This window comes from Meriones unguiculatus, chromosome 12, assembly GCF_030254825.1.
Source record: "Meriones unguiculatus strain TT.TT164.6M chromosome 12, Bangor_MerUng_6.1, whole genome shotgun sequence".
NCBI classification, from domain to species: Eukaryota; Metazoa; Chordata; class Mammalia; order Rodentia; family Muridae; genus Meriones; species Meriones unguiculatus.
In genome coordinates, this window is record NC_083360.1 from 12,288,229 (window position 1) to 12,301,292 (window position 13,064).

Consider the following 13,064-nt stretch of genomic DNA (forward strand, 5'->3'; position numbering starts at 1 on the left):
ATTAAAGCCAGCTTATGTGCAGTCGATCCGCACATCTCGTGTTCCTGACGGCCAAACAGCTGGTTTGTGTAGCCCTGACCAAGTCTACACAGGGAGAAAAACACAGCTAGAGTACACACACAGGGACACAGCCCAAAAGATGATCACATGGCCACCCAGCAGTGTTTTGCTATTTTAAATCATAAGATAGGATTTATCTTTTGTCTTAGCATTAGAATAAACCAATGTAATTTACTTTAAAATTTTCCTAAAAGTCAAAAACTTTAGAAAGGGAAGACAAAAATTAGGCCTAGTTCTTAAAATATGAAATATAGGGGCTAGATAGATGATTCATAAGTTAAAAATGCTCTCTGCTCTTTCAGAAGACCTGGGTTCAGTTCTCAGCACCTATGCTGGTAGGCTTACAACTGCCTATAACTCCAGCTCCAGGATATCGGACACCTCTGGCCTCTGAGGGCTCATAAACACAGAACCAAGTAATTAAAAATAGTAAAAATAAATATTTAAAGAAAATACATGAAATGCACCAAAGTATAGGGATAAACAGCTACTTAAATTTAGTTCAGGCTCACCTTGAACTTTCTCCAGCCTTCTGCCTCAGCTCTCTATAAAGTGCTGAGATTACAGGCACATGTGCCCTGACTATTCAAACGTAACTGCTCCCTCACACAGGAATGATGAGGACACCTTTTGACAAAAACAACTTGCCTTTTTCTTCAGATGAAATTTGTGTTTTCTTTAAATACTAGCTCTGCACAGCGTGAAAAAGAAATCTCAGCAAGAAAGGAGACTACCACAGTGACGCTCCTCCAAAAGGATGAAACAAAGTATAAAAAAAAATAAAATTTACCCTTTATTTCTTTGATAAACAGATAATTCAATGCCACCATCTTAGTCTCCCCACTATGTCTTTTTGCCACAGAAACACATGCTGCCAAACTGGGTCATGAGTCCAACTCAGGGTCAAGTTTCTCCACTTTGATGACTATATCTGGGTCTAGGGCAGCAGCATCTTGGTTAGCCTCTGTCTCTGACTCTGACAGCACTTCCTCCTTGATCTTCACAGGCTTCCCACCAGTCTCATCATCATCATCATCTGAAGACTCGTCAAGCTCCCATTCATCATCGATGTCCATTTCAAACACCCTCACATGCCGGAGGTTTGAGCTTAACTAATGTAAACAAAGGAAGATTAATACTGTGTACATGAAAGGCTTAACAAATACACTATGTGTTAAGGAATTAAAATCAGGGGCATAAATCAAACAATGGCTTTACAGGAGTTATTTACTGCAAAGACACTCAACTTGGTTTTCACCTTATGCAAAATGACCTCTAGGTAAAACAAGATTAGCAAAATCCAGGGTTATCTTTACCTATTTAGTAAGCTTTCTCAGAACAAGGCAGTCAAGGCTACTATATGCTCATAATTAACAGAAACTATGACTCACAAAATGACATAAAGAAGGTATCTAAAGAAGGCTCCAGAGAAGCACGGTCCCATCCTGCACCGTCTGCAGTACTCACCACACAGGACACCTTTCGAAGGCCATTCCCAGCAACATACTGCGCTTTCATGCTCTCCAGCAGCCTCCAGTGCTTCTCAAAGTGCATGGTGCGTGTGGGGATAATGCTGCCCTGCTCATCAAGCCTACAGAAAAACAACCAGGAGTCAAAATCCTCCCTGGATTATCAGGGGGACTCTGCTACCCATACTCCCATTCTCAACAGAATTCTAGCAGCCACCACAAAACATCTGTGATAAGATAGTCTGTAAACACACTATAATGCCAAACACATAGAATGTCACACTAGTTCAGGTTTGACTTTCTTTTAAAGAAGGAAAATAACAGCATCTTACAATTAGAGAGACGTTAGTTATTTAAAAGTCAGAGTCAACAAAACTCTCCTCTTAGAACAGGTCATATACTTTCAAAATGAACAATGAAGCCCTAACTCTGGAAAACACTAAATACAAATGTAAATTAAATTCTACTACAAACTACTGATAACAATGTGTCTGAGAAATGGAATGGAGCCACGCCTGGGAATCCTTTTTCTTTAACTGTTAAGCTGAAGGCACAAGAAAGCTACTAAAGTCTGCACCTAAAACAAACTGAGCTGAGCCTATCACATGGGTCTGTAATCCCAGCAATTTGGAATCCTGTGAGGAAGAGGATCAAGAGGATCTGGGCTAGAGAGTTCAAGCCCAGCATGGGCAACTTAGTGAGACTGCCTCCAACAGAGGGGTGGAGGGCTGGGTGTGCAGGCACAGGAGACAAGGCAGGCAGAACCATGTGAGTTCCAGGCCAGTCTAGGTTACCTAGGGAGCTCCTGGCTAGTCAAACGTACATAATGAGTCTCTTAAAAAAAAAAATGGCTGGAACATAACCGCATGATAGAGCACTTTCTTAGCATGTGAAAAACCTAGGGTTCAATTTCCAGAACAACAACACAGAAAATCAAAGACAAAAAATACAAGGTAGGAATATTTCCATTCATCTGTCTCAATAGTTATCTCTAAATAACTAAAAATCTGTATCTGGCATGCCTAAAACAATAATAATCTTTGATGCATATTAAAATAACATTTTAGGTGTGTCTTTATGAGTTAAAGACATGCCTGGTCTACATAGCAAGACTTTGTCTCAAAACAAACAAATATTTCTCTCCCCACCCCCCCACAGTCAATTGTTAGCTACCACAGTGCTATACACTGGTAGTTCCAGCAATAGAGGCCAAGGCCGGAAGACCATGTGTTCAAGGCCAGCCAAGGTAAGGCTGAGAAGAGGGGACGGGAGGATGGAGCAGGACGACAGAAAAGCTTCTTGGTCTACGAGGCGGACAATCTCCTACTGCGTCAGTTACCTTGTTGAGTAAGTCCCAGTGAACTGATACTCTGCGGAATCTTCACTGTTATACACTAATGACAATGGCAACTGAACCAAAATCCTGTCTCTTCCTTCACGTCCCATGGAGTCTTTGAGGATGACAGTCACAGTTTCGTCATCGTAAAACTGGGCATCCAGACAACTGTAAGTGCTGGAATCAAAATGTTCTGTTAAGTCAAAATAATCACAACTGCTAAGAAACCACTGCATGGATCACTTCATGCTGGCTCCAAGGCCAAAAAATACTTTAGGACACTGGCATTCTCTACAAGACAAATTATCCCATTAGTTTTTATTTTTAAAAAATTACTAAATTACCTTCTCAATATAATTTCCTCACTATAATAAAATCTTAAAAATAGGCAACCATGAGAAAAGAAAAAAAATCTGTGAAGTTGGTTCACAATTCTAAACCACCTGGCATCAATGGCTAGCCTATGTCTACTAAGATTTCATGGGTGACACCTCCTGCTATATTCTGAAGATGAAAATAAGATTTCACATGTGAAAAGCCTATCTCCAAAGCACCACTAAAACCAGTGGGTAAGGAAAACAGTGAGGAGACACCAGCCAGTGCTCAGTGTCTCTTTCACAAAGTGTTGGGGTGTGGCTTGGTTGCTAGGATTCTTCTGGACCCTAAAAAAAAAATGGCTGGACTATAACCGCATGATAGAGCACTTTCTTAAGGATTAATATGACTATGAACAGATGAGCATCACTTCACACTGTTGCTGCTTTAGGCACTAACACAGACTTCAGCCTCACAGGACATCTGTTTCTTGAACCACATCACTTCCTTGGCTTAGAAGATTACAGCACAGCACAGCACATAAAGACACATGAATTCTGCGGGGCAGTGAAGTTCTCAGTAATAAAACAGCCTCTACGTATAAAACGTGAAGAGCCCTGTCCTCTGCGGGAAGTGAGAGATCACTTTTGCCTTTACTATTTCTAAGTCTGACACTCTCCTAACCAATAACTAGAGGACACAGGCACCTTTACCCTAGGACCTGAGCTTGTCACCTAATCCAGGCTCAAGACTTACCTTCTTCTGACTTTTTCAGTTGTGGCATATGTGAAACTCCCAAATTTAATACCAATTAGTCCATTACTTACAGATCTTGAAAAAAGAAAAATAAATAAATAAATAAATAAATAAAAGACTTTATGGAAGAAACTGGATAGTCAATAACCTAAGTAACTGATCAGTTGGCAGATGGAAAACATTATACTCTTGCTACAGAATACTGGTATTTGGGCTAAACATCCCAGGATAAATGACCTGGGTTTAAAATCTTACAGTCATCAAAGTAGTTAGATACTTGCTGGGTGAGGTGGAGCACACCTTTAATCTCAGTACTGGGGAGGCAGAGGCAGGTGTATCTGATTTCCAGGGCAATCTAGCCTACATAAGGTTCCGAAAGGCAGCCAGAGCTACACAGTAAACTATGTCTCAAAACAAACTAACAAATGTTACTTAACTAGGTATAAACTATTTCTTTACAGCCAACATCTCAGTCTCAAAAACTTTCCTTTAAACTGACATTTAACACCATTTAAGATGCTAATGGAGCCAGTGATGGTGGCAGCCATGGAGATCCACACCTTTTATCAGGAGGCAGAGGCAGGCAGATCTCTACAGAGAGTTCCAGGACAGCCAGGGCTACAAAGAGAAACCCTGTCTCAAAAAACAAAGCAACAACAATAACAAAAATGTTAATGAAACCTTGAACTGGATTTTTTTTTTTTTTTTTTTTTTTAGAATCTCAAAGTTAAGTTTCTGTGGACAGAGGCTCCCATGTACTGAAAGACATCATTAACCCAAAATGAAAAGCCTTTTGATAATGTACCCAGAATGCAGCTTTGAAAGTCTAAAAGTTCTTATATAGAATCCTGATTCCACTGTCAGATTTTTTTCTGACACTATGAAAAAGTTAACATATAATATCTATACATCATTATAATCTAGAAAAAGAAATCATTTTAAGAATTAATACTTACTGGGAACTATCAGTATGTCTCCTTAAAATGCACATTTTATAAACTGAATCTTCTAAGATAGTAAAAAGAAGATAATGTAGATTCGAAGTTTTATTATTCCACCTAAGGAACAAAACATAATGTCAAGATATGGTATCAAGCTGCCAAAGGTTAGAACACAGTTGTACTGTCCACAACGGATGGGGAAGAATACTTACAGAAATGGGAATTTTAACAATCTACGTGCAGACTCCACACTAAAACAGTAAGAAAACAAAATGAGAAAACTTTATAATCATTGCTAAACTTATAGCACATATGGATAAAGAGAATTACCTCCTAGCATCTCTATATAATGGAATGCAAATTGCTTGATTCATCGATCTTCCGATTACATCCTATATAAGACAAAGTTTAAAACAAATGACCACGGGTGAGGATGAAGCTTAGTGGGAAGAATGTCTAGTCAGCAAGCTCAAAATGCGGGTTTGACCCTGATCTCACCCCACCACAACATGAAACAATGGGAAAAGAAAAGGACAAAATTAGTTCACTTACATATAGAAATACTCTACAGAAAATATAACTATCGCTATTAAAGTTTCCCTATCATCAAGCTTTGAGATAGGAAACCTTAACAACAGAATGGAAGAAAAAGAGAGAGTTCTGAGGTTTAAAAAGGAGCTGGTAGCCATCATTCAGCAGTGAAAACAAGACACGACAGCTCTGGAAATAAGATTCAGAGAACTAAGCCTTCCCCTTGGAACAAATTCCTAAAGATGCCAATAATTTCAATAGCCCATTTAAAACATTTATGTAAGGAATTAACAAGATGAACAGTAAAACCTGCCGATGTTAACAATGAGAAACAGTGAAATGGTCATTTACGTAGGTGGGCCAGATACTGCAGTTTTTCTCACTCCCACATAAGGACATGCATTTCTTTCAGACTTACTGCTGGCTTTTGCAAACACTGATCAATAATGCTTTCCATCCGCCTTTTCACAAAATGCAATGATTTTCGAGGGTAGTAAGGAAACAGCAAAGGGCTTTCTGGTTTCAAACAAAAACACAAACAAAACCCAAAACAAGCTATAGCAAAGCAATAATTAGGAGAAAACACTGTTAGAACCAGCCCCATGTACCTCATGGTGTAATTATACCTTTATATATCTCATTAACAATGACCACAGCTACTAAACCCACCTCAGGACACCTGGTCTCACCCAAGCCCAGCTCCATTTCTGCTGGTTTAACGAGGAGGGAACCACAGAACATATAATGACGCACAGCTCAACCCGCTCTACTCTTTGCTACAGGGTATTGGCAAGGGGCAGCCAGTGTTATCTTGGAAAATATGGTATTAAAACAGAAACAAGAAATAAACTACACAAAAATCTTTTTACTTTTTAAAAAAAGCTACTTTAGGAGTAGGAAGTGATGTATGAAATAGCATTTTCCCCTTCCTAGTCTGCAAAATTCTTTTTTTGTTGTTGTTATTTATTTTCAATTATGTCTACATGTATGAGTCTGTACACATGAGTGATGGTGCTGGCATCAGACTCCTGTAGAGCTGTAGTTCAGTTGTGAGGCCCTGAGATCTTCTGAGAAGAGTAGTTCTTAACTGCTGAACTGTACCCCTAGACCCTGGGAGATTCTTTTTCTCTTGTTAATGCTCCTTACAGAAACTGTATGAAATAAGCATCGCATTCTCCAATTTCCAGATTAAACGAACAGGCTTAGCAGGCTCAGACAACTGCCTGGCATAAAAATGGCTTCCTAGAGCTGTGAGTACAGAGTCTGACTCTTAAGCCCCATTCTTTACAGCTCGGCAGGTATCTGCAAACACCTTACATCTTGGGTATGCTGGCTGAAATGTATTTTAAACATTAGTCTGCTAAGCACCAAACAGAGAATGGTATGAGTGAAAGGCATATGATCTTTGTCTCCCACTCCTAAAACTGTTCCTCCAATCCTTGGAATTTTCCAAGTCGGTAGGAAGGCTCCTAGACAGCCTCAGAATAGGGCCCCTTGATCAGAAGCTTCCCTTTCCAACTTTACCTGCCAACCCTGGAGGCTGAGTTTAATCAATGGCCAACAACATGATCAATCACATCTATGTAATGAAATCACTATTAAAGAAACCCATGTGCTGGGGCTTGAAGAGACTCTGGGCTGGAGAACAGAGTTCTGGGAGGGCCTGGAACTCTGGCCTTGCCTCCACACCTACTCCATGCATCTCCTCCTGGCTGCTCCTGACTTAATTTTTTTTTTTTTTTTTTAGGTAAGCAAGTTAGAAAACCTGAGTTTTTTCAAGCCGAAGAAAAGGAAGGTATGGAAATCCCCTGTAGCTTTCCAGGCAGAAGCATGGGCAATGTGGGGCCTGGGCTTTTGGGGCAGTCTGGTGGGGATATTGAGGCCTCACTCCTTCGGACTCTGACACTCACTTGAGATGTGTAGTTCATACTGAAGTGAATGTCAGAACCCTCCGGTGCAGTTGTGACTGGCTGATGCCGTGAAAGTAAAAAACATCTTACTTGGTGTCACACAGCGGTTTACATAAGTCATGAGAGTGCCACACACTATCTGTCATTTTGCTATCTCTCCAACTGAAGACAGTGGAGATACAAAGCCACCCCCAAAGAAGTCAGGGGCATTCAGCACGTTTCCAGCTCAACTGCCAACTGGCACAGTAAGCGCCAGGTCCCAGTCTACTACTGACAAGCTCGGGAGTACCTTTCAGGTGGCTGCTGTTTTGGAGGAAGTCATACCACTGGTTTCCTTCCGTGTTAGGGGGCGACACAAGGTCGTCATCTTCATCTTTCAAATACTATAAGTAAGAGTAGACCACTGAAAGTCAGTAAAGAATGAAACTTCTCAAATCACTTTTTTTCTTCATTTAGTGTGTTATTGTGCTTTACTGCCAAATTCCCTAAAAGTCATTGTTAAAAAAGAGAAGGGACAAAGGTTTGCTAAATGTCAAGCAAATAAACTAAATGGTTAGAAAGGTCAGAATGAAGTTAGAATGGAGACGAAGAACTGAGTTTGTTTGTGCTTCCTTTCTATGAACAAATTTTAAATAGTTAAAAACTGAGTGCCAGTTCTCAGTGTACTCCAGGGCAGCTGTTCCCGGAGTGTGGCCACAGACCCCTGGGAGTCCTCAAGACCCTTCCAGGGACCCAACAGATCAACAGCAGGTTTGTAACAATCCCAAGATCTCCTGCCTCTTTCATTGCCTTGGCATGTGCACTGGTGGTGGGGAAAGTGGCTGCTGTCTTCACCAAGGATCACGGTGGTTGCCCAGATCAGACAGGCACTCACCACAGGCCAGCCCCCACAGACTCATACTTCTACTTCTCTTTCAAGAGCTTGTAAGGACTTTATTACATCTCGGCTCTGAGCACAGACCTTTATTGTTTTGCGTGACACAACTGGGAAGAAGGCACACGGCGCCTTTGTTGCCATACCAAAGTGTGAAAGTTACCCTAAGGGAGGCATTTGTGGGACTGTTTCAGTTTAAGTTAGACAATGCTTAAGACAGGAATTCCATTTTTACTTGAAAAAGTGACTTAAGGAAAAACCTTAGGTATTAGGAAGATATTTTCTGGAAAAACAGTAAGCCTGTCACTCTGAGCCCAACAACCAGAAGCTATTTCATGCCAACATAACATTTAAACTTCCAGCTGGGTGTGACAGCACAGACTTATGATCCCAGCAGGAGGACTGTAGGCAGCTCAAGCTCTGTGAGACCTTGTCTCAAGAAAGAAACAAAACTTTTAAGCAGGAATTAAAAGTTAAGAAACCACAGCTGCCACTGTGATGTCTGACAGCTTCACAGTATTAAAGAATTCTCTGATGAGGCTAGTGACTAATGAAATGTAACTTCTGGAGACTTGCTATAAGACGTTAGCACCTGGGAGATCTATGACCTCACAGAAACAGTATTTGCAAAAATACCAAGACAAGACTTTACAAAGCCACACATGAATAACAGATCATCCCCTTGTAAGGAAGATGAACAGGTTCAGTGTTCAAGCAATAGAAAGCTCATTTAGGGACTCAGATTCCACACTAAATCTAACCTCTGAGAAGCCACCATTTGCTGGGTTTGGTACTGTATCAAAAGACATCCTCAACCACCTGACAAAACTATTCCACTGCTGTCCCTTCCAAGAACAAGTTTGAATCCAGATATCCTTAAACGACGTTAGCCAAAACAGCATATCAAAGCAGAGACTGGGCACAAATGTGAACAGGGGACCTAAACTGTCTTCTACTAGCTGGGCAGCAAAGAGTGTTGGTAGCATATAAAGCAATGCCAGGCCACTGAAATTTTCCATTAAAACATAATGAAAACTGGATTATTTTTAATTAGTGAATGAATAAACACTTCTTTAAAAAGTGCTTTTTAAAAAAGATTTATTTATTATTTATACAGTATTCTGCCTGCATATGTGCCCACATGCCAGTAGAGGGCACTAGATCACATTATAGATGGTTGCGAGCTACCATGTGGTTGCTGGGAATTGAACTCAGAACTTTTGGAAGAACAGCCAGTACTTTTAACCTTTGAGCCATCTCTCTAGCCTGAACAAACACTTTTTCACTAACAATAATATCTGCACGTGACAGTTAACACTTGAGTTAAAGTGTTTGGTGTCCTCAATAATTGTTCAGAATATAAAAGGTTTCAGAGTTAAAAACACTGTAACATTTATCTTTGGTCATCTTACTGAAAAGGCAGACCTGCACGATATTTGATATTAAATTATCATAAAGTTTGGATAATACAAATTAATACTAAGTTTTAAAAATTCATTTTAATTAAAATATAGTATTATTTCGCCTCTTCCCTTTTCTCCCTACGATCCCTCTGATGTACCGTCCCTCCAGTTCTTCCTATGACCCTGACACGCCCTTTCAAATTAACATATTTAGTTTAAAAGTTATTCTTAAAAATTAACAAGTTTAATCTAATGTCCATACCTGACCAACTCTTTCAACATTGAAGTATTTTCCTTTCCGATTATAAAGGTCTGGAGCCTGGAGGATAAATACAGGTTAGTTCTAAAGTGTACTTAAAATAAAAAGAAAGCATCTTAAATTTACAAAAATATGTATTCTATGAGAAAGTTTGTTGCGGCTCCTCTTTTAAAGATTGTGAGACACACACAAAGAGAAGCAGACTAAGTTTCCTGAGTAAGTACAGCCACTGATTAGCTCAAGAGTTTATTTGTTTTTTAAGTAATTGCTAAGGTTATCAATTAAACTGAATTTAATGCAATTACCTCTTACCACTACTGAGGGTTAACAAAATTATTCTCAAAAACTATAGAAATATAAATTTCTTACCTCATTGAAATGTTCAGTGAGAAATTCAGCAACAAATGTGATATCCTTCTGGGTCATCTATAACAATATGAGACAGAGAAAACAAGTCAAACCAAGAAAGCTTCCCAATAAAAGGCCCCTGTATACAGAAAGGCTGGGCTTGCAGGACCCACAGATTACACAGATCCCCCTAGGTGAGGCCATATATACCCATCACAAGTCCTGACAGCTAGAACCTACTGTTTACCAAGCTTTGACTTCAGTGCTATAGTCTTCTCAAGAAAAATAAACAAGCTTTTAAGGCATCAGGATATTAAAGTAGAGACTACAAGGATGCTTTGTCACAGAACTTTATAAAACACAGATAATAAAAATTTAGGTAGCCATAATAATATAGTGTGCGATGTTTTTTTAAAAGCCCTTTAAAAAAAATAAAAATAAAAACAAGACTTATGAGATTTGTTTAGTATCTTTAGCTGGCACTCTGATAGCTAGTAACTATATGAAAGCACTTCAAGACTGCAACATTGAGCTCAAACAGAAACAAGAGACACAGGAGAGGAGCAGCAGGTGCCATTAGTTATCCAGGGGACACTGGCTCCCAGACTCCACATACACAAAACACAGGAACTTCAAAGTCCTTTACACACAGCGACGGAGGATATAAGCTAAGCGTAGCCTCTTGCATGTGTAAAGTCACTCTACCTTATTTATAAAACTTAACAGAATGTAAATGCCGTGTAAACACTCTTGTTTACAGTACTATTTAGGGAAAAGTGAAAGAAACTAGACTTCATGCGCTCAGTGCTAACTTTTTCTTGAGTGTGTTGATGTGGACATGCAGGCCTGCCCAAACTCCTAGACACTACTACCTTGTTCAGCTCAGGAAGCACGTGGTCTTCCGTCATTCTCAGCATTGCTAGAAAGAAAAAGGTTTCAAATTTATCTATAAAGGTCACTACAAACACAATTTTAATTACAGATACATTTCAAAGGCAATGTGTGCTTTATAGTACTAAACCTCTCATTTTGAAGTTTCTTCCCACTAAGAAAAACATTTCTCCCAAAATCTTAAACAGTAAACAATTTAAATCAACTTACCTACATATAGCCACCGAAAAAACGCCTTGAAGTTTTTCATACTACTATCTATAACTCTAAAAGGTAAAAAATAAATCAGAAAAATGATTATCACATGCAATTCACAGATCATTGTTCAACTGTCATAAAATATAATACACCCACTCTTGTATTTTATCCAGTCTGGATGACAATTAAGTACCTGGAACAACAGATTTTTACAAATCAAACACACCCTTAAAACTATATTTTTAGAGGCAAACTGGTTCTTTTAAAAAATAAAGCAGGTAACTTAGATTGTAACTGGTTCTAACTGGCTTGCTACAAGCTGTACAATAGTCTCTCTCAGTATTCAGAAACAAATCAGAAAAAAACAGCTTTCAACATTATTTCATTTAAAAAAAATTTACTGGTCAGTAAACAGAAAAACATTAGCTCTAAAAGAAAATCTTCATTACAAATTTGTCTGATGTCACTACCTCTGACATACATGTACCTCCAAATTTAGTACCATATATCTTTATCTTAAAGAAACCACTTCTGAACTCCTTAAGCTCACATCTATGAGGTAATTACCCTAAGCAAGTAACCTTCCTGTGCTTCAAACCCTTACCCAGAACTATGCTACTGTGAGCTCTGAAAAGTGAATTAGCATCAGTGACGGTTAATGCTAACTACAATGTAAAATCTCTAGCAAGAGTCTGAAAACAGGAAACCTCTAGACCGGGTTGGCCTGTAGGCTTGTCTGTGGGGGATTGCCTTGAGTATGTTAACTGAGAAGACCTAGCCACTGCAGGCAGTACCATTCCCTAGGTTTCAGTCCTGGCCTATACAGGAGTGGAAAATACATAGAAAGTATTCATTTCTTTCAACTTCTGAATGTGGATGTGATGTAACTAAGCTATTTTAAGATCCTGCTGCCTTGACTTCCCTGTTATAATGAACTGTGACATAAGCCATTTCTCCCTTTTTGTCAGGTTATTTTTTTTTTTTTTTTATCACAACAGGCCTTAAACTAAGCCAGTGTCTTACTTTTCTGTATAACGACACTTGGGAAAAGACTATGTATGATATGTCTCACAGGTTATCAAGCTATGTCACAAAAATGTTTGCAGCAACAATGAAAATAAAAAGTTTCTTTGTGACTTTTCCAAAAGTTAAGTTCTACCCAGGCAATCAGCCTAACATCAAAATGCTTATATTTCCATCTGTAAGCTACCATAATAATGCTGCAATTTGCTTGAAAGAAACAAGTAGTTTAGCTACCTTCAATGTGCATTGAAAAACAATCACAGAAAGCTTAATATTTCATATGTGCTCTGAACTAATGTAGAGAACCACAAAACACTTAAAGGGAAGAAGAGCAATGCCATTTCTCTTCCCATTTGTCTTCTGAACATTAGTGTCTGTAGCCTCAGTGTTCTAATGCCACATTAAAGGGACAGTTAATGGGAAGGGCTATAAAAATTATAAACTTACAAAAATAAAAGAAATAAAAACAAATTCAGAGGGCTGGAGAAGTGGCTCAGCAGATATGAGTACGGGTCTGCTCTTTCAGAGGTTCTGAGTTCAATTCCCAGCAACTACTTGGTGGCTCATAACCTGAAATCTGATGTCCTCTTCTGGCATGCAGATGTGCATGTAGATAGAGCACTCATACATAAAATAAATAAAATAGTAAAAAATGTATATATATATATATATATATATATATATATATATATATATATAAAGGGCTGGTGAGTTCAGAGCTCAGCAACAGAAGTCAAGTGCAAACAGGGC

The 13,064-nt window shown here is 39.0% G+C and overlaps 1 protein-coding gene across 1 annotated transcript in view; it reads right to left on the bottom strand.

The window, feature by feature from the left end:
* Positions 1-830: 830 nt before the first annotated feature.
* Anapc4 (anaphase promoting complex subunit 4) overlaps positions 831-13,064 on the bottom strand; it is a 30,084-nt gene continuing 17,850 nt past the window's right edge. Inside the window, exons 16-28 of the mRNA XM_021653780.2 lie at positions 11,304-11,359; positions 11,075-11,121; positions 10,224-10,280; positions 9,858-9,914; positions 7,608-7,701; positions 5,827-5,924; positions 5,208-5,269; positions 5,090-5,128; positions 4,893-4,994; positions 3,937-4,011; positions 2,869-3,042; positions 1,528-1,651; positions 831-1,172 (exon numbers count right to left, since the gene is read on the bottom strand). Of these exons, the coding sequence (XP_021509455.1) occupies positions 945-1,172; positions 1,528-1,651; positions 2,869-3,042; positions 3,937-4,011; positions 4,893-4,994; positions 5,090-5,128; positions 5,208-5,269; positions 5,827-5,924; positions 7,608-7,701; positions 9,858-9,914; positions 10,224-10,280; positions 11,075-11,121; positions 11,304-11,359 (1,213 nt within the window). The 3' untranslated portion in view covers positions 831-944. The remainder of the gene's footprint in view (positions 1,173-1,527; positions 1,652-2,868; positions 3,043-3,936; positions 4,012-4,892; positions 4,995-5,089; positions 5,129-5,207; positions 5,270-5,826; positions 5,925-7,607; positions 7,702-9,857; positions 9,915-10,223; positions 10,281-11,074; positions 11,122-11,303; positions 11,360-13,064) is intronic.